This window comes from Coregonus clupeaformis, chromosome 5 (genome assembly GCF_020615455.1).
Source record: "Coregonus clupeaformis isolate EN_2021a chromosome 5, ASM2061545v1, whole genome shotgun sequence".
In the NCBI taxonomy this organism is placed as follows: Eukaryota; Metazoa; Chordata; class Actinopteri; order Salmoniformes; family Salmonidae; genus Coregonus; species Coregonus clupeaformis.
Window position 1 is genome coordinate 18,420,968 of NC_059196.1, and position 26,947 is coordinate 18,447,914.

At 43.9% G+C, this 26,947-nt stretch overlaps 2 protein-coding genes across 11 annotated transcripts in view; both read right to left on the reverse strand.

Annotated features, from left to right (window-relative positions):
- Window positions 1-1,971: 1,971 nt before the first annotated feature.
- On the reverse strand, window positions 1,972-21,673 carry LOC121567115 (SPARC-related modular calcium-binding protein 1-like). Of its 2 annotated transcripts, XM_041877056.2 has the most exons (11): window positions 21,158-21,669; window positions 14,702-14,876; window positions 13,580-13,683; window positions 8,626-8,725; window positions 8,226-8,282; window positions 7,986-8,066; window positions 7,664-7,856; window positions 6,313-6,392; window positions 5,859-5,952; window positions 3,806-4,104; window positions 1,972-2,483 (listed from the first exon to the last, which is right to left on the reverse strand). In XM_041877056.2, the coding sequence occupies exons 1-10, from the start codon at window positions 21,233-21,235 to the stop codon at window positions 3,807-3,809; spliced, it is 1,260 nt and encodes a 419-aa protein (XP_041732990.2). In that variant the 5' UTR covers window positions 21,236-21,669; the 3' UTR covers window positions 1,972-2,483; window position 3,806. The 2 variants fall into 2 exon arrangements, with proteins under 2 accessions (XP_041732990.2, XP_041732991.2); XM_041877057.2 differs by lacking the exons at window positions 1,972-2,483; window positions 3,806-4,104 and adding an exon at window positions 4,158-4,946 and having other exon boundaries at window positions 21,158-21,673.
- A 466-nt stretch (window positions 21,674-22,139) lies between these two features.
- Window positions 22,140-26,947, reverse strand: part of LOC121564090 (alpha-actinin-4) — a 41,322-nt gene continuing 36,514 nt past the window's right edge. For 2 of the 9 annotated variants that reach the window (XM_041875614.2, XM_041875613.2), the window contains exons 18-23: window positions 26,495-26,641; window positions 26,251-26,289; window positions 25,294-25,374; window positions 24,823-24,888; window positions 24,310-24,468; window positions 22,140-24,128 (exon numbers count right to left, since the gene is read on the reverse strand). In XM_041875614.2, coding sequence (XP_041731548.1) covers window positions 23,970-24,128; window positions 24,310-24,468; window positions 24,823-24,888; window positions 25,294-25,374; window positions 26,251-26,289; window positions 26,495-26,641 — 651 coding nt within the window. In that variant the 3' untranslated portion in view covers window positions 22,140-23,969. The remainder of the gene's footprint in view (window positions 24,129-24,309; window positions 24,469-24,822; window positions 24,889-25,293; window positions 25,375-26,250; window positions 26,290-26,494; window positions 26,642-26,947) is intronic. The other 7 variants (XM_041875623.2, XM_041875619.2, XM_041875645.2 and 4 more) reach the window with 4 other exon arrangements.

The window sequence follows — 26,947 nt, forward strand, 5'->3', positions numbered from 1 at the left end:
GTCTGCTCCGAGACACACATTAATTTAAGCTCATCAGTGCTGCACATGAGTCAGAGCAGATTACTTCTCTGTCTGGCCTCACCTCCCCACCCACTCTGCAGCCAAGAGTATTGTCATCAACTCCATTGTGTAAACGGATAAATGATCCGTTGCTTTTTTTGTCACTGCCACCTTAAACTCAGGAACACTAAAAGCTGCACCTGTCCTCCCTGTTTTAGGGTCCTTAGATCCATCTGTGAATCTACTCCTTCCTCAACAGCTCTTACCCTCTCAAGCAACCCTAGATCGATCATTGGCTGAGGGAGCAACCAAGGTGGGATAGCAGGAAGAACCACAGAGGGGCTAAACTCCCTCCCAAACAGTCCCATCTCTCTCGCCATGCCATTGCCGATCCACCCAAAACTTGTATTCAGATGTTGTTCATGTTCCCAGCACTCTAGGAGCACCTTTTTTGTAAGATGGGTAACCGTATGTCCCTGTAGATTTACCCAATATGCCATGGCTAGCTGTTGTCTTCTTAACTTTCACAGCATCTCTCCCAAGTCTACCTGCATCGCTGCCACCGGGGAGGTCCTGAGTGCTCCACAACATCTAGCTTTTTTAAAGATGTCTGAGCTGCTGATCCATATGCTACACTTCCATAATCCAGTGATGACCTTAACAGCACTATATATAGCATTTTCAACGCCATTCTATCTGCCCCTTACTCCATTCCTGACAGGCAACGTATCCCATTCAATATTTTATTTCCTTTGACAACTAGTCTGATAATATGCTCTGCCCATGTCATTCGAGTGTCAAACCAGACCCCTAGGAACACTCCCACCCTCTCCAGATTCCTTCCATACAAGTATATTTCCTCCCCAGCCTTCCTTCTAGAAAAAAACACAGTCTGTGTTTTCTCAAATGAAAACTTAAAGCCCCACCTGAGGGACCAATGCTCAACTTCACTGATTGCTTCTTGAACTCTCCTGGCTGTATGGGTAATATTTCTCCCTCTCTTCCACAGTGTCCCGTCAACCGCAAACAATGACCTCCCAATTTCAGGTCTCACCTGGCAGAATACATTGTCAATCATAATGGAGAACAACACATGACTAATGACACTTCCCTGGGGGATACCATTATCTACTTCATAACTTTCTGACAGAGCTCCCACCCTCACTTGTATTGATCGCCCAAAAATATAAACTTTTATCCAGTTAAAAACCCTTCCTCCAACCGCCATGATACCCAGCTTGATAAGTACGCCCTCCTTCCACATCATATCATAGGCCTTCTGTACATCAAATAAAACAGATACCACCACCTCCTTATTTGCCTGTGCCTTCCATGTGACTGACTCAAGGCACAGTACAGGATCCATCATTCCCCTGCCTTTCCTGAACCCACTTTGATCTGGTGACATTAGTCCTCTACTCTCCAGGAAGTAAGTCAGCCTTTCCGTTATCATCCTTTCCATAAGTTTACATACGTGAGATGTCCACGCTATCGACTTATAGCTTGAAGGACTAGTAGAGTCTTTCCCTGGTTTCTGTATCGGCACCACTACAGCCTGCTTCCAACTTCCAGGCAGTTTCCCTTCCTGCCACACCTTATTGTAAAGGCCCAATACTTTCCCCATTTCAGTGTCACTGCGATGAGCCATCATGATGTAACACATCTTATCCTTCCCAGGAGATGCTACCCCAGCTTTAGCTAACGCGCTCTTCAAAATCACTGCTTTACTTTCAGGAATGTATTTTATGTCCAGTCCTCTATCAGTCACATTGTAGGCTTGAGCGCCATACGTCTCCATTTGTTAGTGATTCCTTCAAAAGATATTGGAAATTATTGTTGCATTCATCATAAACAAACACAGATGAAAACCCTAAGTCATTTTACTATGCCACTTGCTCCCCAGGTGGGTTAATCCATATAGGGATCTGTACACTGCATAAAACAGTATTGTATTTTTAAAATCCATTTTATTTATAGTCAACAAATATTTGAGCACGGTTTACAGATTAAAATGACAAAAACACAAGTTGCACTGTGGTTTTACAGCAGAAGACCATTACTGATAAACATGAATATGAGGAAATGATCAGAGCCAACAAGATAACACAAAAGACATAGGACACATTAAAATAAAGCGGCGACTATATTCTCTATTCTGTGTACTGTATATTCTGCAACGGTGCTTCAATTGAGGCCTTATGTTTGTGTTTTACAAAGTGCTGTAGAACTGGATCTTCCAATGACAATTTGACAGGAGTGGAGCAGAATTCAGGTCTTCAGGGCCTTTATTTACCAAGCGTTTCAGAGTAGGAACACTGTTCTAGAATCAGTTTTTCTTTTTAGATCATAATGAATTAGATTGATCCTAGATCAGCACTCCTACTCTAAGACACTTGATAAATACAGGCCCAGGACTTCAGGCTTGGATCTTCTGTTGCTCTATGCTCTCCTCTGCCTTCTCTCCTCGATTCTACTGACAGATACTGTAGGTAAAACAGGAAAGGATAGAAAAGGAGAGGTGAGGGGAGGAGACGAGTGGGGAGAGAGAGACAGATTCATGAATGACTGTCTTGTTTAATTCAACAGCACCTCTAACCTATGTCTTGTGGGCTTTAGTTCTGTTTCAGGTGAGTCGTTCTGAATAATTGGAGGCGTCCCTCATTATTCCTATTACTGTCACCAGGAGTGTCTGGGGGACAGATAAGTGTGTTAGGTAGAACCCCATTACAACAACTCTCACCTTCTCCCCTAGCTGTCACTACACCTCAGCTAGACTGAATTATTGGAGGTTAAGGGCGGGGTTGGATTGATAGCTAACAGGGTGGCCATTTTGGCTCGAGGTTTGTTTTGGTTTCTAAATGTACATAAACACACAGCAGCCTTTTAATTTATCTGACACCGAGCCAAAAACAGCCGTCCCTGGTGAGCTAGCACTAACCTTGAGGAGGTAAAAGAGCCTCTTTCTCTCCTCTGTCTCGTTCTCTCTCTCTCTCACCCTCTCGTATATGGAACGGAGAGAAGGAGAGAGAAACCCAAACACAGAGACCAATCTGGAGCTGGTATGGAGTGGGTATGGGCCAGTGGATGCTGCTGAGGGGAGGACGGCTCACAATAATGTCTGGAACGGCGCAAATGAAATGGCATCAAACACATGGAAACCATGTGTTTGTTGTATTTGATACCATTCCACTCCAGCCATTACCACGGCCTGTCGTCCCCGATTAAGGTGCCACCAACCTCCTGTGGTCTGGGCCCCTGAGGGACGTTGCTGACAGGTCTATACATTGGGGTGAGAACACACAGCTTCTGTTACTGCTCAAACCACATCTTGTCACAGTCTTCACATCCTTTAACCATTTGGCTAAATGGCATGACACTATGTATGTGTGGAGTTCATTAAGAGTGATCGATTCTCTCTCTCTCTCTCTCTCTCTCTCTCTCTCTCATGAAGAAGAGTAGAGAAATCCAATTTCCCAGCTAGAAAGGACTCGTTTTCTCTGACAAAACATGTACCTGGCACCGACCCCAACAAATAAAGTGTTCCACTTAAAAGATCCCTGAGTGGTTTTCTAAACCGATCTTGGACTTTTCATCAAATACAGTAGGTCTTACATAACATATACAGAAGGGCTAATCTCACAACTTAAAGCCTCTCAGCTCAAAGTGGTAACAAACTAAACATATCACAAAGCCAAATTTGAACCCATATTCACCTCTTCAGATGTTTTTTCTCAAAGCCCAAACCCACCTCACAACTACCCAAACCCACCTCACAACCTCAACTCTCTCCTAGAACCAAACCCACCTCACAGCCCCAGACAGGCACTGAGCTCAGACAGGGTGAGACCGCGGTCCCCGTCGCGGTCGCAGTACTGGGCAAACTTCTTAGCACAGCGTCGTGGCTTTACCCTCCTGCGCAGGTAGAGGCGGAGGGGCCGGGCCTCACGTTCAGTCAGCACTCCACTGTCATCCGTATCCAGCTGTCTGAAGTGCCAACGCAGCCCCCCATCCACCCCTGACATGTCCCACTCCTCCACCCCCAGGGAGGGGACCGAGGTGGATGGGGGAGGGGACATGGTGCCTGACAGGGGGGCGTCCGACACCCTGGTAAAGAAATTACACATTTCAGACCAGTAGCATCGCTCTTCTGCGTACAATAGTAATGTATTGGCTTGTATAGTCTTGAATTGAAATCAAATGTTTATTTTAAGATGAGCCACATGCAGAGAAAATCTAGCAGTGACTTCTTAAGAGGGCCTCCTGCTGACATACTGAAGATGACATTCCAATGTGTTTTTTACAGAACCACAGTGTCTGACTAGTCATTGAATCTACATTTATGAGATTCCTGCAGTCAGGATGAAATAATTCATTTCTCATAAGCACTCCATTCCTGAACCTTGCTTATCAGTCATATTGAACATAACCATATTCCAATTTCTGTGTCGAGCCGAAAAGAGCAAACAAATTATTTATAAACAGAAAGGCTATCGGTATGAAAATGATTTATTCAAGAGAACAAATGTATATCTAAAGATATGTTTGAAATATTTAATCACATACTGGAGTACTATCAGATCCATTACGGCACAACAGTCAATCAGTGGCCTGGTAAATTGGTAATGTATTCAGAAATCCACTATACTATCTGTCAGGGAATAGAGGAGGGTTTTGGAGAGAGCAGGGTGAGAGATACAGGGAGTTACAGATGGATGGACGGATATGTAAAACAGAAGAGGTTGAGTGAAGGAGAGAGTTGTGTGTATAAATTAACAGAGTGAAAAACTTTCAGATGGTGAGAGAGAAAGGAAAAGATGTACGGAGCATTTAAGTGGCCACGAGAAGGAGGAGAGATATAAGCGTGAGAAAGAGAGCGATGAACTGGAGAGAGAGAGAGATGGGATGAGTAGGTCCATGGGGTTTAATAGAGTGGTATGCAGACTGACCTGTAGTGAGAAAGAGAGGGATGGAGTCAAGATATAAACAGACGGCAGGGCGAGTAAGTCCAGTGGGTTTAATTATACTGAACAAAAATACAAACGCAACATGCAACAATTTTACTGTGTTACAGTTCATATAAGGAAATCAGTCAATTTAAATAAGTAAATTAGGCGCTAATCTATGAATTTCACATGACTGGGCAGGGGCGCAGCCAGTGGTCGTCCTATGCCCTCCCAGGCCCACCCATGGCTGTGCCCCTGCCCAGTAATGTGAAATCCATAGATTTCACATGAATGAGTTTCTCCCCACAAAAGGGCTTTATTACAGACAGAAATACTCCTCAGTTTCATCAGCTGTCTGGGTGTCTGGTCTCAAACGATCCCGCAGGTGAAGAAGCCGAATGTGGAGGTCCTGGGCTGGCGTGGTTACACGTGGTCTGCGGTTGTGAGGCCGGTTGGAAGTACTGCCAAATTCTCTAAAACAACGTTGGCTTATGGTAGAGAAATGAACATTAAATTCTCTGGTAACAGCTCTGGTGGACATTCCTGCAGTCAGCATGTCAATTGCACGCGCCCTCAAAACTTGAAACATCTGTGGCATTGTGTTGTGTGACAAAACTGCACATTTTAGAGTGGCCTTTTATTGTCCCCAGCACAAGGTGCACCTGTATAATGATCATGCTGTTTAATCAGCTTCTTGATATGCCACACCTGTCTGGTGGATGGATTGTCTTGGCAAAGGAGAAATGTTCACTAACAGGGATGTAAACAAATTTGTGCACAACATTTGAGAGAAATAATATTTTGGTGCATATCTTTCTGGGATCTTTTATTTCAGCTCATGAAAAATGGGACCAACACTTTACATGTTGCGTTTATATTTTTGTTCAGTATAAATAGAGTGGTATGCAGACTGACCTGTGAGGGCTGAGTATTCCAGACTGTTCAGCCTTCAGCTGCAGGGCTCTCACCAGACTCTGCAGGAACTCTTTCTTCCGGGCCCCAGGGCACCCTGGGAGCAGAGAGAGGGTGTTAAGGCAAGGCAAGGGGGTCAGTTTAAGTTGTAACTCTTGACAAAATGAGGAACGCCTACCCGCTATGATGTAAACTAGACAAGAGACCACATTGCATTCACCACAGCTCATTGACACAGTACCTACAGTACTCAATATAGACAGTACCAATCAAATGTACAGTGTTAGTGTTAGCCTGGTCCTAGATCAGTTTGTGATGTCTGCCAATGACTCTAGGAGTGACAATGACTATAGGAGTTGGCAGAAAGAGCCAACTGATCTGGGACCAGGATAGTAAAAACGAGAAAGGTCATTGTTGATCTATCCAGGTATAGTGAAGTACAGTATGAGGATCTGACCTGGTAGGGATCTGTCTCTGTAGTTCCTGTCAGGCTTGCTGCTGTGGGGCTCCTCCAGACTGCAGTCTGGCAGCCGGTTCCTGAAAGGGGCAACAACAGCCATGGGAATGATCTACATCTGCAGCAGTAACTCATAGACTCCTCTCCAACCATTTAGTCACTATCATCATACATCCCAGTGCATTTACCCAATGGTTTGCTCCCTTTTGCCATTTGTTATAATCTTTGTTATCATCCACCATTGACAGGAGGAGATGCAGTAGAGGCTACACTATACCCTATGAGCACAAGACGTTGAAAAGTTGAGACTTTCAACCAATTTTGCTCACAGGGGTGTCAGTGGCATTGTTAGTCAGAGAAGTATATGAAGCTAAGAGAAAATACAGTGGAAATGGATGGAAATGTCCATTAAATAATGCTATGCAACCAGGATACTGAAGAAGGTAATCAATAAAACCATAGCATTGCACTATCAAGACTTCAGCACGTGCAGGGGGCTGGTCTAGTTGTAGTGCTGCCACCAGACCACATATGCCCCTGGAGGCAGTGGTTCAATCCCCCGTTCTGCCACTCACCACTCACTGTTCCCTTTCCTCTATCTCCCCATCTATAGTACATACTGTACCTACTAAAACTTGAAAATATTTGTTTTAAGTAGTAGAAGGTTTTATTGGTTTCTCACGGTCATAGACTGAATTGCACACCAATTTATAATATAATTATATATAATTAATTATAATTAGATAATAGATCATTATCAAATAGTAAAATTCTAAACCAGCACAACACTTTAAATATAATACAATGTTAAAATATGCTATATTTGCTGGCCCATGTTGACTCCAATGCACCCCACAGTTGTGTCAAGTTGGCTGGATGTCCTTTGGGTGGTGTACCAATCTTGATACATATGGGAATTGTTGAGCGTGAAAAAAACCCAGCAGCATTGCAGTTCTTGATACAAACCGGCGCGCCTGGCACCTACCACCATACCCCATTCAAAAGCACTTAAATATTTTGTGTTGCCCATTCACCCTCTGAATGGCACACATACACAATCCATGTCTCAATTGTCTCAAGGCTTAAAAATCCTTCTTTAACCTGTCTCCTCCCCTTCATCTACACTGATTGACGTGGATTTAACAAGTGACATCTGATAGCGTTCTGAGAGTTCTGATAGCGGCTTGTGTGTGTCATGGGAGTGCAGTATGCATTTAGGTAAAGCTTTATTGTACTGCCTAGTTAAGCTGGTACAAGTCATTCCTATGTAACTACCTGATAATTATCAGGCTGTAAAATAAAGCGTTATCCACATTTCTCTATCCACTAGGTGCCTTGTTTGAGGCCATACCTGGCAGAGGTGCCTGGTAGAGGCCGTCCCGTGTCTTCCCTGACACACCAGCAGTACCCTGTGGTGACGTGGCACTGGATGGGGCTGTAGCGCCCGTCTGCACTGCATTTTGGGATGAAGCGCTCCTCCTGCCACAGAAGATGCACCTCGGCCATCAACGCTGCTCTCTCCCTCTCACACGTCTGATGACTTTCTGTGGAAGGACGAATGTACGCACACGCACATGAACACATATGTGCACACACACTAATCATTACAAACACTTAAACATTATCTCACAGAAGGGATAGCTATGGAAGCTCATTAAAAAAAAACTCCTTACCTGTAGGGTGTTTTACAGAACGATTCCCTTTGGAGTCAGAGTTCAACAGGATGGTCACCCAGAGCGGAGGAGCGGTGATTCCTGTACAGGAAATAGAGTGATATTAGTGTAAACAAACAATATGGTAGTATCATTCTGAAAATGTCCATCATTACGGGACGGTTTCCCGGAGACAGATTAAGCCTAGTGCTAGACTTAAAAGCATGTTCAATGGAGATTCTCCATGTCCACTCCTCTCACCTGCTGCAGACTGGGGCCTGCTAGGGTCAGCGGTGGGCCGGGAGGGACCACCCTCACCTGTGTCCACAGAGACAAGAACATTTCAAGGACCAAACTGACTGTGATTAAAGCCCGTACCAGAGTAGGTATGTGTGTGCCAGTGTTTGAGTGAGTATTTATATTAGTGTCAGTGGAGCACTATTGATTGATATACAGTACAGTACCTATGCATGTAAGTCAGGTGAATTCTCACCTCTTTGGGCTAACTCCAGATCAGCCATCTGTGTCATTTCAGACAAATGACTCATGGCACAACACAACACACCAGAAAGAGGGCTGTGTGAACTGTTTTATGGGTGGATTGATAGATGCTAATTCACAGCTATTTCCCATTGCCTGTTTGATCTAAACTCTGTCTCACCTGTGCAGTTGGGTCTGAGGTGCAGGACAGAGGTCCCACTGACAGGCTTCCCATCTGGAGTAGAGCACCAGCAGTACCCAGTTTGGTTGTGGCACTGCACCTGAGAAAGTGGGACATTTGTCAGAACCTATGTTTTGCCAATTTAATCAAAGCCAAGTAGTGAAATGTATGCTCACTAAAGGGTAGCCATAGACTGTTCACTCTGCTACCGTCCGGCAAACGGTACCGAAGCATCGGCTCTCGGACCAACAGGCTCCGAGACAGCTTCTACCCCCAAGCCATAAGACTGTTAAATAGCCATAAGACTGCTAAATAGTTCATTAAATGGTTAACCAGACTATTTGCACTGACTCTATGCACACTCACAATACTATATATACAGTGGGGAAAAAAAGTATTTAGTCAGCCACCAATTGTGCAAGTTCTCCCACTTAAAAAGATGAGAGAGGCCTGTAATTTTCATCATAGGTACACGTCAACTATGACAGACAAAATGAGGGAAAAAAATCCAGAAAATCACATTGTAGGATTTTTAATGAATTTATTTGCAAATTATGGTGGAAAATAAGTATTTGGTCAATAACAAAAGTTTCTCAATACTTTGTTATATACCCTTTGTTGGCAATGACACAGGTCAAACGTTTTCTGTAAGTCTTCACAAGGTTTTCACACACTGTTGCTGGTATTTTGGCCCATTCCTCCATGCAGATCTCCTCTAGAGCAGTGATGTTTTGGGGCTGTCGCTGGGCAACACGGACTTTCAACTCCCTCCAAAGATTTTCTATGGGGTTGAGATCTGGAGACTCCAGGACCTTGAAATGCTTCTTACGAAGCCACTCCTTCGTTGCCCGGGCGGTGTGTTTGGGATCATTGTCATGCTGAAAGACCCAGCCACGTTTCATCTTCAATGCCCTTGCTGATGGAAGGAGGTTTTCACTCAAAATCTCACGATACATGGCCCCATTCATTCTTTCCTTTACACGGATCAGTCGTCCTGGTCCCTTTGCAGAAAAACAGCCCCAAAGTATGATGTTTTCACTCCCATGCTTCACAGTAGGTATGGTGTTCTTTGGATGCAACTCAGCATTCTTTGTCCTCCAAACACAACGAGTTGAGTTTTTACCAAAAAGTTATATTTTGGTTTCATCTGACCATATGACATTCTCCCAATCCTCTTCTGGATGCACTCTAGCAAACTTCAGACGGGCCTGGACATGTACTGGCTTAAGCAGGGGGACACGTCTAGCACTGCAGGATTTGAGTCCCTGGCGGCGTAGTGTGTTACTGATGGTAGGCTTTGTACTTTGGTCCCAGCTCTCTGCAGGTCATTCACTAGGTCCCCCGTGTGGTTCTGGGATTTTTGCTCACCGTTCTTGTGATCATTTTGACCCCACGGGGTGAGATCTTGCGTGGAGCCCCAGATCGAGGGAGATTATCAGTGGTCTTGTATGTCTTCCATTTCCTAATAATTGCTCCCACAGTTGATTTCTTCAAACCAAGCTGCTTACCTATTGCAGATTCAGTCCTCCCAGCCTGGTGCAGGTCTACACTTTTGTTTCTGGTGTCCTTTGACAGCTCTTTGGTATTGGCCATAGTGGAGTTTGGAGTGTGACTGTTTGAGGTTGTGGACAGGTGTCTTTTATACTGATAACAAGTTCAAACAGGTGCCATTAATACAGGTAACGAGTGGAGGACAGAGGAGCCTCTTAAAGAAGAAGTTACAGGTCTGTGAGAGCCAGAAATCTTGCTTGTTTGTAGGTGACCAAATACTTATTTTCCACCATAATTTGCAAATAAATTCATTAAAAATCCTACAATGTGATTTTCTGGATTTTCTTTTCTCAATTTGTCTGTCATAGTTGACGTGTACCTATGATGAAAATTACAGGCCTCTCTCATCTTTTTAAGTGGGAGAACTTGCACAATTGGTGGCTGACTAAATACTTTTTTGCCCCACTGTACATACAGACACACTACATTGACACTCTCACACAAAACCCACACACATTCACATACACTGCATACACACACACACACACATATGCATACCAACACAACATAAATACAAACGCACACTTTTACACTCAACATACACTGAGTGCATAAAGCATTAGGAACACGTTCCTAATATTGAGTTGCACCCCCTTATTCCCTCAGAACAGCCTCAATTTTTCGAGGCATGGACTCTACAAGGTGTCGAAAGTGTTCCACAGGGCTGCTGGCCATTTGTTGACTCCAATCCTTCCCACAGCTGTGTCAAGTTGGCTGGATGTCCTTTGGGTGGTGGACCATTCTTGATACACACGGGAAACTGTTGAGTGTGAAAAACCCAACAGCGTTGCAGTTTTTGACACACTCATACCAGTGCGCCTGGCACCTACTACCATACCCCGTTAAAAGGCACTTCAATATTTTGTCTTGCCCATCCACACTCTGAATGGCACACATACACAATCCATGTCTCAGTAGTCTCAAGGCTTAAAAATCCCTTATTAACCTGTCTCCTCCCCTTCATCTACACTGATTTAAGTGGATTTAACAAGTGACATCAACAAGGGATCATAGCTTTCATCTGAATTCACCTGGTCAAAGCAGGTGTTCCTAATGTTTTGTACACTTAGTGTATGCTGCTGCTGCTACTCTGTTCTTTATTTTACTCGTATTACTATCCTGATGCCTAGTCATTTTACCGTGCCTTCATGTACATACAGTGCCTTCGAAAAGTATTCCGACCCCTTGACTTTTTCCACATTTTGTTACGTTACAGTCTTATTCTAAAATTGATTAAATTGTTTTTTTCCCTCATCAATCTACACACATTACCCCATAATGACAAAGCAAAAACAGGTTTTTAGAAATGTTTGCTAATTTATTTAAAATAAAAAACTGAAATATTACATTTACATAAGTATTCAGACCCTTTACTCAGTACTTTGTTGAAGCACCTTTGGCAGCGATTACAGCCTTGAGTCTTCTTGGGTATGACGTTACAAGCTTGGCACACCTGTATTTGGGGAGTTTCTCCCATTCTTCTCTGCAGATGCTCTCAAGCTCTGTCAGGTTGGATGGGGAGCGTTGCTTCACAGCTATTTTCAGGTCTCTCCAGAGATATTAGATGGGGTTCAAGTCCGGGCTCTGACTGGGCCACTCAAGGACATTCAGAGACTTGTCCCGAAGCCACTTCTGCGTTGTCTTGGCTGTGTGCTTAGGGTCGATGTCCTGTTGGAAGGTGAAGCTTCGCCCCAGTCTGAGGTCCTAGCACTCTGGAGAAGGTTTTCATCAATGATCTCTCTGTACTTTGCTCCGTTCATCTTTCCCTCGATCCTGACTAGTCTCCCAGTCCCTGCCGCTGAAAAACATCCCCACAGCATGATGCTGCCACCACCATGCTTCACCGTAGGGATGGTGGCCAGGTTTTCTCCAGACGTGATGCTTGGCATTCAGGCCAAAGAGTTCAATCTTGGTTTCATCAGACCAGAGAATCTTGTTTCTCATGGTCTGAGAGTCCTTTAGGTGCCTTTTGGCAAACTCCAAGCGAGCTGTCATGTGCCTTTTACTGAAGATTGGCTTCCGTCTGGTAACTCTACCATAAAGGCCTGATTGGTGGAGTGCTGCAGAGATGGCTGTCCTTCTGGAAGGTTCTACCATCTCCACAGAGGAACTCTAGAGCTCTGTCAGAGTGACCATCGGGTTCTTGGTCACCTCCCTGACCAAGGCCCTTCTCCCTCGATTGCTCAGTTTGGCCGGGCGGCCAGCTCAAGGAAGAGGCTTGGTGGTTCCAAACTTCTTCCTTTTAAGAATGAAGGAGGCCACTGTGTTCTTGGGGACCTTCAATGCTGCAGAAATGTTTTGGTACCCTTCCCCAGATCTGTGCCTTGACACAATCCTGTCTCGGAGCTCTACGGACAATTCCTTCGACCTCATGGCTTGGTTTTTGCTCTGACATGCACGGTCAACTGTGGGACCTTATATAGACAGGTGTGTGCCTTTCCAAATCATGTCCAATCAATTGAATTTACCACAGGTGGACTCCAAGTTGTAGAAACATCAAGGATAATCAATGGAAACAGGATGCACCTGAGCTTAACATCGAGTCTCATAGCAAACGGTCTGAATACTTATGTAAATAGGTAGGAACCCCTACCTGTCCCAGACCTGCTGTTTTAAACTCTAATGATCGGCTATGAAAAGCCAACTGAGATTTATTCCTGATTATTATTTGACCATGCTTGTCACTTATGAACATTTTTGAACATCTTGGCATGGTTCTGTTATAATCTCCACCCGGCACAGCCAGAAGAGGACTGGCCACCCCTCATAGCCTGGTTCCTCTCTAGGTTTCTTCCTAGGTTTTGCCTTTCTAGGGAGTTTTTCCTAGCCACCGTGCTTCTACACCTGCATTACTAGCTGTTTGGGGTTTTAGGCTGGGTTTCTGTACAGCACTTCGAGATATTAGCTGATGTAAGAAGGGCTATATAAAATAAAATTGATTGATTGATTGATGTAAATAAGGTATCTTTTTTATTTGTAATACATTTGCAAACATTTCTTGTTTTCGCTTTGTCATTATGGGGTATTGTGAGTAGATTGCTGAGGATTGTTTATTTTTTAATCCATTTTAGAATAACGCTGTAACGTAACAGAATGTGGAAAAAGTCAAGGGGTCGGAATACTTTCCGAAGGCACTGTATCTACCTCAAATAGCTCGTACCCCTGCACATTGATCTGGTACTGATACTCCCTGTAGATAGCTCCATTCTTGTGTATTTTATTCCTTGTGTTACTATTTTTCTTTTTATTATAATTGTTTGACTCTACATCATTGGTAAGCAAGCATTTCAGGGTAAAGTCTACACCCGTTGTATTCGGCGCAAGTGACAAATAAAGTTTGATTTGCTTAGATTTTCTGTAATTGAATTTGAATTGAATTTGAATTGAATTAAATTTGAAATACCTGCAGGAAGCTTCCGTCCGCACTGCATTCTGGGACGGTGTGGCTGCGGACACTTGACTCCAGGGCCTGACTACGAGCAAGCTGGCACTTGGACTGGGTGGAATCTGAAGGGGGATGTCCAGCAATGACCTCTACTACTTCCATTGGCATATATAATCAATGCAGAAGTGTGTATAGATTGTGTGTACTGTATATATCAGGGATGGTCAACTGGCGGCCCTTTTGAGGCCCTCGGATCAATTTCCACAACAACAAAAAAACTGACTGAGTTTTTAGGAACTCAGTCGGGGTCTCAACTTACTGTTGAGAGTTAGAATAGTAGAATACACAAGGTGCAATTTCGAAATGTGGTTGTGCATCAGCAGTTTTTCTCTTGTTATGTCAGTCAGTGATAGCAGTGGAGGCTGCTGAGGGGAGAATGACTCATAATAATGGCTGGAATAGAGTGAATGGAATGGTATCAAACATGTTTTGGGGGGGTTTTCATGTGTTTGATACCATTCCATTCACTCCATTACACTCCATTTCAGCCATTATTGTGAGCAGTCCTCCCCTCAGCAGCCTCCACTGACTGATAGTCAGTCAATTTTCCAATGTCAGCTTTTTTCTTCCAGATTGCTAAATTAGTTTAGCGGCCAGCTGTCTAAACTTGTTATCATGGTCGAATTACCAGACGGGGGGCCCCCCATTGATTTTGTTAGTCAGTCTCACTCAGATATCATATTAAAAACTGCAAACATTTCTCGCCACCCTATGGCAAAATGTGTAGAATTGCAGGAAATTAGCAGTAAAACAGCTCATTTTCCTCTCTGCCCCATGGCAAAATGAGTAGAATTGCAACAAATTTGCTTTAAAACTGCAACATTTTCTCTACACCCCATGGAAAAATGTATAGAATTGCACAAAATTTAATCGCAATGTGATTAACTGCAGCCCATCATGATGAGTTCAGATTTTTTAGTGGCCCCCACCCCCATCAAAGTTGCCCATCCCTGGTATATATGGTGAATAATAGATGGTATGTATATATGTGTATAGTGTGAATACGTGTGTATAGATGGAGGCGTCTATGACTTACTTTCATAGAATGTACACAGTTTATGCTCACTAAAGGGTACTTACCTGCACAGTGTGCTCGTGGTGCCGTCCGTAGCTGAGTGTTGATGCACTGGGCTCTCTGGAATGTACACAGGGACTTGTAAAGGCGTCCGTTGCTGCCACATACTGTCCGGTGGCGCCCCCTGTGGCAGTCCAGCGCACAGCCCCGGGGCCACATGTTTTCTGTGATCAGAAATGGCTGGACACAAGCAGCAACACAGGCAGTACAATGCAATTACACCCTGCTGACCTGTACTCTCATATGACACACTTTGACCCCCAGCAGCGTACTGTATCAGAGAAAGATTTGGAGGTTTGGAGTGCATTGGTGTGGATAGACTTAAGCAGAGTTGGTGAGAGAGCGGGATTAAAAAGGAGATATTTGTTGGTGCCTTGGCTAGTGATTACTCCGTCTGCTGCTTGTCTGGCACAGGAACAGCGTTTCAGTGTCACGCTAGGAAAAGCTGAGAGAGGGAGCACGTAAAAGATAAGCACTGCAGCAGTGAACACATGGTCAAAGTATGGGAACATTTAAAATAGAAACCAGGGAAATGAGTCTGTATGTGTGTGTATATATATCTTGGCCTTCACCTGCTCCTGTACCTGTGAGAGCTGGTTTTGCTAGCTCTGTAAATAAACAGGCCTAATTGAGGGGACGATTCCAGACCCTTCAGGCCCGCCTCACCCCCCTGCCTGTCAACTGTGGGCTCAGTCTGTAGCTCATTGACATGGCTGGAGTAAAGTATTGTATTTTGCAGGCCTGCATCCAAAGGGAAGATGCTGGAACATTTCTGTTCTGCCATCTGAATATTGCTCTAATACTGGACCATACACCACACATGCATGACCTCTAAAGTCTCTTACCTGTCCTTGAGTCACTACTTGAGTACATGACACACACAATCGTAGAGAATGTGACACTTATTCAGTGGTGTAAAGTACTTAAGTAAAAATACTTTAAAGTACTACTTAAGTAGTTTGAGGTCTGTACTTAACGTTTCTATTTATATTTTTGACAACTTTTACTTCACTACATTCCTAAAGAAAATAACATACTTTTTACTCAATACATTTTACCTGACACCCAAAAGTACTCATTACATTTTGAATGCTTAGCACGACAGGAAAATGGTCCAATTCACGGACTTATCAAGAGAACACGTGGTGATCTCTGCTGCCTCTGATCTGGTGGACTCACTAAACACAAATGCATATTTTGTAAATGATGTCTGAGTGTTGGAGTGTGCCCCTGGTTAGCCGTACATTTAAAAAAACAAGAAAATGGTGCCGTCTGCGTTGCTTAATATAAGGAATTTGAAATGATTTATACTTTTACTTTTGATACTTAAGTATATTTAGAACCAAATACTCTTAAACTTTTACTCAAGTAGTATTTTACTGGGTGACTTTCACTTTTTACTTGAGTAACTTTCATTTAAGGTACAGTTGAAGTCAGAAGTTTACATACACTTAGGTTGGAGTCATTAAAACTCGTTTTTCAACCACTCCACAAATTTCTTGTTAACAAACTATAGTTTTGGCAAGTCGGTTAGGACATCTACTTTGTGCATGACACAGGTAATTTTTCCAACAATTCTTTACAGACAGATTATTTCACTGTATCACAATTCCAGTTGGTCAGAAGTTTACATACACTAAATTGACTGTGCCTTTTAAACAGCTTGGAAAATTACAGAAAATGATGTCATGGCTTTAGAAGCTTCTAATAGGCTAATTGACATAATTTGAGTCAATTGGAGGTGTACCTATTTCAAGGCCCATCTTCAAACTCAGTGCCTCTTTGCTTGACATCATGGGAAAATCAAAAGAAATCAACCAAGACCTCAGAAAAAAAATGGTAGACCTCCACAAGTCTGGTTCATCCTTGGGAGCAATTTCCAAACGCCTGAAGGTACCACGTTCATCTGTACAAACAATAGTCCGCAAGTGTAAACACCATGGGACCACGCAGCCGTCATACCGCTCAGGAAGGAGACGCGTTCTGTCTCCTAGAGATGAACGAAAAGTGCAAATCAATCCCAGAACAACAGCAAAGGACCTTGTGAAGATGCTGGAGGAAACAGGTACAAAAGTATCTATATCCACAGTAAAACAAGTCCTATATCGACATAACCTGAAAGGCCGCTCAGCAAGGAAGAAGCCACTGCTCCAAAACCGGCATAAAAAAAGCCAGACTACGGTTTGCAACTTCACATGGGGACAAAGGTCTTACTTTTTGGAGAAATGTCCTCTGGTCTGATGAAACAAAAATAGAACTGTTTGGCCATAATGACCATCGTTATGTTTGGAGGAAAAGGGGGGGACTTGCAAGCCGAAGAACACCATCCCAACCATGACGCACGGGGTGGTAGCATCATGCTGTGGGGGTGCTTTGCTGCAGGAGGGACTGGTGCACTTCACAAAATAGATGGCATCATGAGGAAGGAAAATGATGTGGATATATTGAAGCAACATCTCAAGACATCAGTCAGGAAGCTAAAGCTTGGTCGGAAATGGGTCTTCCAAATGGACAATGACCCCCAAGCATACTTCCAAAGTTGTGGCAAAATGGCTTAAGGACAACAAAGTCAAGGTATTGGAGTGGCCATCACAAAGCCCTGACCTCAATCCTATAGAAAATGTGTGGGCAGAACTGAAAAAGCGTGTGCGAGCAAGGAGGCCTACAAACCTGACTCAGTTACACCAGCTCTGTCAGGAGGAATGGGCCAAAATTCACCCAACTTATTGTGGAAGGCTACCCGAAACGTTTGACCCAAGTTAAACAATTGAAAGGCAATGCTACCAAATACTAATTGAGTGTATGTAAACTTCTGACCCACTGGGAATGTGATGAAAGAAATAAAAGCTGAAAGAAATAATTCTCTCTACTATTATTCTGACATTTCACATTCTTAAAATAAAGTGGTGATCCTAACTGACCTAAAACAGGGAATTTTTACTAGGATTAAATGTCAGGAATTGTAAAAAACTGAGTTTAAATGTATTTGGCTAAGGTGTATGTAAACATCCGACTTCAACTGTATCTATAATTTTACTCAAGTATGACAATTGGTTACTTTTTCCACCACTGCACTTATTGCCATCATGAGAGCAAGGCTCTTTTTTGCTGTCCGAGGGCTTTCCCTGTATCCCTGCTATAGTATGGGTACACTGCAGCTTTTTCCAGCCTTATTCATAGGCACAGTGGTATCCCTAATCGTTAGTGGGATGCCCTAGGCCTAGACTGCATTTGATAAACTTCTATTGACACACCATGTGTCTTTTTTACATCAACATTCCAGTGAGGTGGGCGGAGGAGAGACGAGAACAGAGAGAGAGAGGTACTCCGAACGCAGCCCACAGGCTTGTGCTAAATTGCTAACACATGCTGCCCAATGCCAGACATCGCACTAAAAGCTAGGTATCACACATGCACTCACACATGGGTCCCTCTCTTGTCACTGACCTTCCCTCTCCCAATCCCACTCAGATAACCCTGGAGCCAGACCATGGCCTCGTCCGTTCCCTCACACTACTACCCTTGCCCCCCCCTCCCCGAGCCCCAGCCATCCTCCATCTTCAATACCTCTTTGTCTCCGGCTCTCCCTCATACACTCTGTCATAGCTCAGCAAATTTGCCATGGTGTGTGTTTCACTGTTTACATAATTTTCCCTGATTGAAAAAAAACTGCTACTGAAAGGACTGCCTGTGCTGCTAGGTCAGGGCATTATTTAATCGATTGATTCCTTGTGGAGGAAAGCATATTGAATATGTGTGTGCATGTTGAAGATCTCCGAGATAGAGGTAGCGTCCTCATTGTGACTGGAGGACGGGGGAGATAGCTTTCTAACTAGGAGACAGACAGAGGAGGAGTGTCCAGGTGCAAAGTGTAGCTAGTAGCCTTGAGCAGTATTCTCTGTTCAGGTGCAGTGTTACAATGTGTTCCCGGCTACAATTAGTGTCAGTGTTCTGGGCAGAACGTTGAGCAGTGCAGCGTGGACGAACAAGGTGACAGTGTTTTAGGCAACCTCGTGTTAGATTGACTGATTTTATAACTGTATATGAAAATATAGATATACCTCGAGAGAGTTTTGGCTAAGACTGTGAAATGCTGCTGAAAGACTAGCACACTTCTTTTTTACATCCATACCAGTAACTGTTATGTTTAAATAAGCCCCCACCCGTCATATGCGGAGTAAGAGTAGTGAATCAGTCACTTGTGAAGAGTTCTTCTCCATGAATCCCTATGGCATGGCAGGACAGCTGGACAGAGAAACAGGCTGTTTGTGCAATTCGTCATACGCCTGTAGAATACAAACCACCAAACATTGCACACACACACGCAGACATGCTAAACAGGTGCACTTTCACCACCGAGTCGTGTACAAGTACACCTTCTCTCACACTTCAAAATTGGCATGGTAACCAAACACACTGAAACCTGCAAACACATGTACTGTATGCACACACTCAAACACATATAGTGCCTTCAGAAAGTATTCATACCCCTTGACTTATTCCACATTGCTGTGTTACAGCCTGAATTCAACATTGATTAAATAGATTCTCACCCATCTACACACAATACCCCATAATGACAAAGTGAAAACATGTTTTTAGGCATTTTTGCAAATGTATTGAAAATGAAATACAGAAATATCTAATTTACACAAGTATTCACACCCCTGAGTCAATACATGTTAGAATCACCTTTGGCAGCGATTACAGCTGTGAGTCTTTCTGCACAAGTCTCTAAGAACTTTGCACACCTGGATTGTACAATATTTGCACATTAAAAATGATTCAAGCTCTGTCAAGTTGGTTGTTGATCATTGCTAGACAGCCATTTTCAAGTCTTGCCATAGATTTCCAAGCCGATTTAAGTCAAAAGTCTAACTAGGCCACTCAGGAACGTTCAATGTCATCTTGGTAAGCAACTCTCCAAGTCTCTGTTGGAAAGCAGACTGAAGTAATTTTCCTCTAGGATTTTGCCTCTATTCAGTTTATTTTTATCCTAAAAACTCCTTAGTCCTTGCCCATAACATGATGCAGCCACCACCATGCTTGAAAATATGAAGAGTGGTACTCAGTCATGTGTTGTGTTGGATGTGCCCCAAACATAACACTTTGTATTCAGGACATTTAGCAGTTTTACTTTAGTGTCTTATTGCAAACAGAATGCATGTTTTGGAATATTTTTATTCCGTACAGGCTTCCTTCTTTTCACCCTTTCCTTTACTGTAGGTTAGTATTGTTGAGTAACTACAATGTTGTTGATCCATCCTCAGTTCTCCTATCACAGCCATTAAATTCTGGTGAAATCCCTGAGCGGTTTCCTTCCTCTCCAGCAACTGAGTTAGGAAGGACGGGGTGTATTGATAAACCATCCAAAGTGTAATTAATAACTTCACCATGCTCAAAGGGATATTCAATGTCTTATTTATTTTTACCCATCTACCAATAGGTGCCCTTCTTTGTGAGGCATTGGAAAACCTCCCTGGTCTTTGTGCTTGAATCTGTGTTTGAAATTCATTGCTCAACTGAGGGACCTTACAGATAATTGTATGTGTAGGGTACAGAGATGAGGTAGTCATTCAAAAGTCATGTTAAACACTATTATTGCACAGAGTGAGTCCATGCAACTTGACTTAAGCACATTTTCACTGCTGAACTTATTTTGGCTTGCCATAACAAAGGGGTTGAATACTTATTGACACCAAGACATTTCAGCTATCATTTTTTATTAATTTGTAAACATTTCTAAAAACATAACTCCACTTTGACATTATGGGGTATTGTGTGTAGGCCAGTGACAAAAGTCAAGGGGTGTGAATACTTTCTGAAGGCACATGCCCGTTTTCCCTCGGGTATAAGAAAAAAAATTGTTTCAATATTTGCCTTGAGGCGGTTTCTGGGCTGTGGTCCGGGCTAGTTGTCCAGTGTTTGTCTACTCCATCTCCTCTTTAGGGAACATTGGCTTTATAGACTTTCTCAGATTCCACTCCATGGCTTGGAGGTAGGTGTGGCCCCTAAACACTGATCTTATATCAGCTTGTCATACTCTAGTACTGACCATAACCATTTAGTAAATACAACTAAACTGACTTTAGAACACTTTGAGAGCTCTATGACTCAAGGTAACAGGTATATGCCCTTAATTCATGGATGTAGCCAATCTGAATGAAAAGGGTTTTAGCACTGCTTGAGATGCCAACCACTCTTTTCTGGCTATTATAGTCTACTTCACTCAGCAAGATCACAGATGTAATATAACGTTTTGCACTCACGTTTAGTTTTTATATTTTAAAACGCACCATCATCGGTGATTCGATGTTGGTTTAAATTCAGGTGACAATCACAGAGAGAATAAAAAATTATAAAGAAAAAAAGATGCAAGTGAAAATGTAACAGTTCATGCTAGACTACGTCTCAAAATGGGCACTTCTGAAGTGTGAAAGTATAAATCCTTGAGGACTTACCGGTGAGCTCTCAGTTTGAATAGACTCTGAGAACAAGATGATGAGCAGCACGCGACAGGTGAAAGTCAGCACCAGCATACTTCCCACTGCCACAGCCCAGGCGCGTGGCTCCGATAGAGGTGTTGCGCGCGCTTCGGTCTCTGTGGCAAAGCGCGGTGCGCAAGTCGCCAGCCAAGCCAGCCTTTGGTAGCGCGGTTAACGCAAGAAAGGACAGATTTTTATCTTATCTTCTTTCTTTTCACTTTCAGCAGGCCATTTTGTTGGTGAGCGGAAGATCTCTTCACAGGTAGCACGACAAAACGGTTAGTTCCCAAATTGTTGCGCTTTTACGCAAAACCGGTGGCAAGTGATGAATAATCAGAAATAGTTCACGGGGAAATTTCTTCAAAATCTACACTATATTGTAAATATGGTTCTCTGTCATCCTGGATTTGAGCGTAGACTATATGAGCATCAGGACCTCCCCTGTCAAATCCCTACCTTGGATTTATTCCCAAATAGCCAGCCCCCTTCCGTTCGAGAATAACATGTGCATAACTGCTGCACAAATGGAACTGGTTGTCATACTTTAGGCCTACTTATTCACAGTGGGCTATTGTTTGAAAAGTAGATATAGCAATACACATAGTATTTTTATCTAAATCTACTAGTGTTTCATAAACGTTAATAGGCCCATTTGCTGAGGTTAAAACGGTCTACTCCTGGTGGTCTGTCTACTACTAGGCTACTGGTGGTCCTAAGTCTCCCTCACGTGGACATAACCATGCAGAATAAGCAGCCCATAGGGCAAGCAGCTGACCTACACTTATCCTACCAGGAGGAAATTACTGACTATTTGCTTACTTAAAAAAGGTAGTATGAGTAGGCCCATTAACTGTCCAGAGTCAAATATGACCAACAATATGTTTTACAGAGGATGCATAGGCTATGTATATATATTTAGAAGTAGGCCTAGAGAAAGGGAAAAAAGACAACCAAGTAGTAGTATTTTATAAGGAAACTTTATGTGTGCTTGTGAAATTCACTTTTAGACAGAAGGCCATTTTGCAGTTTCCAGTACAGCAGATAAGGTTTGATATTAAAGAGTACAAAAAAGAAGAAATCACAATTCCAAAGCTCAATGCTTTCCAGCCTTCCAGGTAAAAGTACAAGCTTTTGGCCCAAGGCTTCTTTTTTTTCCTCCAGTCCCTCTGGCTCGCTTTCCCCTCCCCCTAAGCTCCTCAACCCCTCCCATTTACAAATATTAAAGAAATAAAACCAATGTCTTGCACTTAATTTAGTCAATGAATTTCTTCAAATCAATTCTCTCTGAACTCTGTGATATTGGATATAGATAATTGCATAGATTGGTAGACAGTAATTTCCTTTTATTAAGACATAATGGAATGTTTATTAAGACTCTGGCGCCCTCCCTTCGCACTTCTTTACGCTGGGTCCCTGTCCGTCCTGCTGCAGAGAGAAGACGGACAGGGAGATGGAGGGTTGCTAGGGAGCGAGAGACAGGGCTGTAGCCATTAACAGGCACATTTTTAGTTCTCCCATTGTTTCCAACTTCCTCGGGGAACTCTCTAAAGCGGTGTTCCTATAGAAACAACTCAGCAGAGGGTAGTGTTAGGCCTTCACTTTGTCCATGTAAGCTTTACATGACCTGACATGCTGTGCTTCTAGGGGATATTTCTTAATATGTTCTTCAGTTGAAACTATAATAAATGAATAGATTGGGTAAACATGAGCACCTTATATGCCTCCATGTCAAAGTGATATATCACGAAAGCAAAGTTTCATAAATGGCAACATGTTTATGTCATGTGATGTTTACATAGCTATAAAGGCCTCACGTATACTTCCATCAACTAAATATGACAGGATTCCATATTTGACCGTTTGAAAAAACGTTTAATCCAAATGGAGACTCACAGTAACTCAAACCTATCTACGGTACTCAATGTGTGAAACTGCTATTGTTTTGCTCTATTTGTTGTTTTTGCTTTTAAAAATGGCACTTTTTTTGCCCTACAAGCCTGCAATGAGTATTCTGACTGTGTTGCGTACTGGAAAAATAAGTATGTACAGCATTGAACCCACTTACTCACATTTGCTGGAGAAAAGAAACAAACAAGAAAAGGAAAGTGTTGAGGTTAGATATCCGAGTTTCACTTATCCAGCAAAATGCGGTACGGGTATATGTCATTATTCTCTGTTCAACCCCCTGCCCCCCTCCCATTCATATATCTCTGTGTTCTAATACGCAAACTCCCCCCACCCCCCCAGCAAGATAAAATAAACACAAAGTAGTATAAGAATCAGAATAGCTCGTGCTCCCCCATCCCCAAGGCAGAGGGTGAAGATGGGACCAGTGTTCCCATCCTGTCCTGACCCAGAAGTGCACCCGTGGTTGCTAGTTTTCACCCCATAACATGATGTGCATTTGATTGTAGTTGATCTGTGAACAAAGTAAGTTACGTTCAATAACCGCTTGCAACAGCCAACCAGTTTGAGATGAAAACCTGCACACTCAGGGGCACTGCAGGACCAGAACCTAGAGGGAGCAGTAGCGCTGTCCACCAATCACTTCCCAGGACTCTCCACCTGCAGCCCCTCCCTCTTCTACAGAGCCAATCAAACCACTGGCTTCAGACTCACTCCCCTCTTCTCTCCTCCTCCTCCCACCCCTCCAGGTGACTGCAGGCTAGACCTAGAGGGGTGGAGAGAGTCTGCTCTGCAATGGGCCTGGCAAGCCTCTATGTACACCCCCTTTCACCCCAAACCTCATCCCGTCCCCCTCCCTCTCTCTCCCCCCTCTGGTGTGCTCTTAGAGGTCACTCTCCCCGTAGAGGGCGGTGGAGAAGGACATGTAGTCGAGGGCTCCGGGCTTTGCATCGGGGCCCGAGTAGGGCGCCATGCGAGCGATGCAGTACTCCGCCTGGTCTGGAGGCAGCTCCCGCCTCAGCTCCTCAGCCGTGATGAAGTTCTGACAGAGAGAGGGAAAGAAATGGAGGGAGAGGGAGGGATGGTGAATAACAGTGATAGTTGAGTAATAATAGTGTCTATTTCAGCCGTCTCAAGTAGCTGCAACACACATTCTCTCTCACACACACACACAAAATCACCACACGAGCCCAACACCATTCCACCCCCACAAAACCCCTAACCTTGTCTGCAGCCAGGATCTTGAAGGAGGCGATGACCTGGTCGGCTGTGTCTGTGTCCGTGGTCTCCCGGGACATGAAGTCTATGAAGGCCTGGAAGGTGACCACGCCGCTGTTGTTGGGGTCCACTATGCCCATGATGCGGGCAAACTCCGCATCGCCCTGGAAACCACCACCACAGAAAAACACAGGTTAACCCAGACACACCAAAGGAAATCAAGGGCATCATTGACCAATGACCAACCTCTGAGCAATTTTACCACTAATTCATTAAACATTTAACTTATCCATTTGAGTTGAATTTGACAACATGCCTCAACGATAAAGGTTAATATCTGCTAGGAGCAGGGTTGTTACGAGGGATTGTTACAAGAGACAGTTACTACACATTACGCTTACTATGTTACAGTAGCTACAACAGAAAGGGTCTTATTCTAAACTCAAGACAGAGGGAGAAAAATAAGGATTGAGATGAGAGAGAGAGCAGAAAAAGCAGAGAGATGCGGCAGGCAGTACCAGGCTGTTTCCAGTGGCAACGAGCAGAGCGCGGTAATTGTCCATGTCCATCTGCCCTGTGCGTTTCTGTTCCCAGGGACGGAGAGGAGGAGGAACAGATATGGAAGGAAAAGGAGAGCAATAGAGAGAGCGTGGATTCGAGGAGGACAGAAAAGTACGAGAGGAGGAAGACATGAGCAGATAGAAGCATGGAAAGAGGAGGAACAAAGGAGGGGAGGTGCGGAGAGGTGAGTGAAAAAAAGGAAAAAGCAAAAACAACGTTAAAGAGGAGTCAAATCAAGGCAATAAAACCAGCAGTGTGTTGGAGCCGAGGCTGGAGTGGAGGCTAGTGAGTGAGTGAAATGAGAGTGAATGACAGCACAGGCAAGCAAAGAGCCAGACAGAGAGCGCCCCCAGCAGGTTAGACAGGGGTAACAGCAGCAGCCCCTCTCTCCTCTGCTCTCGCCCCCCTGGCTTGTCTGCACTCCTTACCGTTTTGTTATTCTCCACATCGTAGCCCAGGCTGATCAGGCACGCCTTGAACTCCTCAGCCATCAGGCCCCCGCTGTGGTCCTGTGAGGTCACCATCAGCCAATTACAGAGCAAACCATGATGACGGACACCATGATGGACCAATCACAACACAGGGATGCCAGGTGGGAGTGGTCAGGTGATGATGGGACCACGGCATGCAAAACGAGGGTGATGTGGATGATGGACAGACATGTGAGGACAGACAAACGGATGTTAGATGTTAAACAATGACAACAGCATATGGGGAAAACACATCCGTGATACTAGACACACTGACAGGCACACCAGTGACAGTGAGGGGCCAGTGTCTCCAAAGGAGAGCAAAGGCAAAGTGCTTAGGAACACATATGCGATACTCAAGCACTGTTTAACTGTGTCCCATATATATATCTTTATGGAAATGACAACAAGTCCTCAAAGATCACCATAGTGCTAGTGACAGGACCACTTTGTCCCAAATGGCTCCCTATAACCCTCAAATTCAACTGGACCTCGAAGTTCCACAGCTTTTTTTCACTGTTCCCCTCTAATCAGGGACTGATTCAGACATGGGACACCAGGTGTGTGTCTTAATTATCAGGTAGAACAGAAAACCAGCAGGCTCTGGAACTCATTGGGTAATAGTTGAATACCCCTGCCCTGGTCAAAAGCAGTGCACTATGTAGGGAATAGGGTGCCATTTGGGACATAGCCTCTGTGTTGAGCCAAACACAGCATGCATAAAGACAGTGAGGTGAAGTAATGAGGTATGGTGTTGTGGGATGGTTGAGGTGAACTCAGGGGTTACACCCCCCCCCCCTCAGTGCACTCAGCTACACTCTACACATGCCCAGCACCAACCACCTCCAACCCAGGGTGAAACACTACTAGTTCTACCAGTGAATGTCAACAAACAAGGAATAGGTTCGTCCTCACAAGTCTAGTCCATTTCTTACTCCCACCTGAGTTTCCCTTCTGAAATAAGAGGGGGACTTAACTACTATGCATAAGACTTAAGAATATGCACACAGGAGTTAAGAGTAAAACACTCAACTGCAAAAGTTGGTGGCAATAACAGCATTCTCGCAGACATTTTTTAAATGGTATTTTACACAAAAAGATGCCCTCCTGTTCCCTCTCGCCTGATCCACCATGTTGACCCCCGGTGTTAACCCCTGACCTTGTCAAAGTGGTTGAAGGAAGTGCGGTACTCATGCAGCTGCTCCTGGCTGATGCCCTTGGCGTCGCGGGTCAGGATCTGGTTCTCGATCTCGTTGATGGTGCGGGCGATGGTGGTGAGGAGCTGCTCCCAGCCCACCCGCAGGTGCTGAGATGGAGGGAGAGAGGGAGAGGGAGGGCGGGAAAGATGGAGAGAGAATATACATTGAAGGTTAACCACATGAAGAAACAGTATTGAGTAAGGAGGAGAGATAGTAACAAGTGTAACGTGATATGTAGAACAGAGATGAACAGACAAACCGATCTAAAAGGAGGGAGGACAGCAAAATCCTCCAGGCTGTCATTGTAAATAACAATATGTTCTCAAATGACCCACCTGGTAAAATAAATAGGTCAAATAAAATAAATAATAGGACAGACGATGAACACCGTAGAAAATAATGGCAAAAAATAG

Coding starts and splice junctions, on each gene's coding strand:
- LOC121567115 (XM_041877056.2), bottom strand. CDS start 21,235: ATGCTGGTGCTGACTTTCACCTGTCGCGTGCTGCTCATCATCTTGTTC. Junction 13,684..14,701: donor ACCACGAGCACACTGTGCAG/GTAAGTACCCTT, acceptor ATCCCCCTTCAG/ATTCCACCCAGTCCAAGTGC. Junction 5,953..6,312: donor CAGAGACAGATCCCTACCAG/GTCAGATCCTCA, acceptor CTCTGCTCCCAG/GGTGCCCTGGGGCCCGGAAG.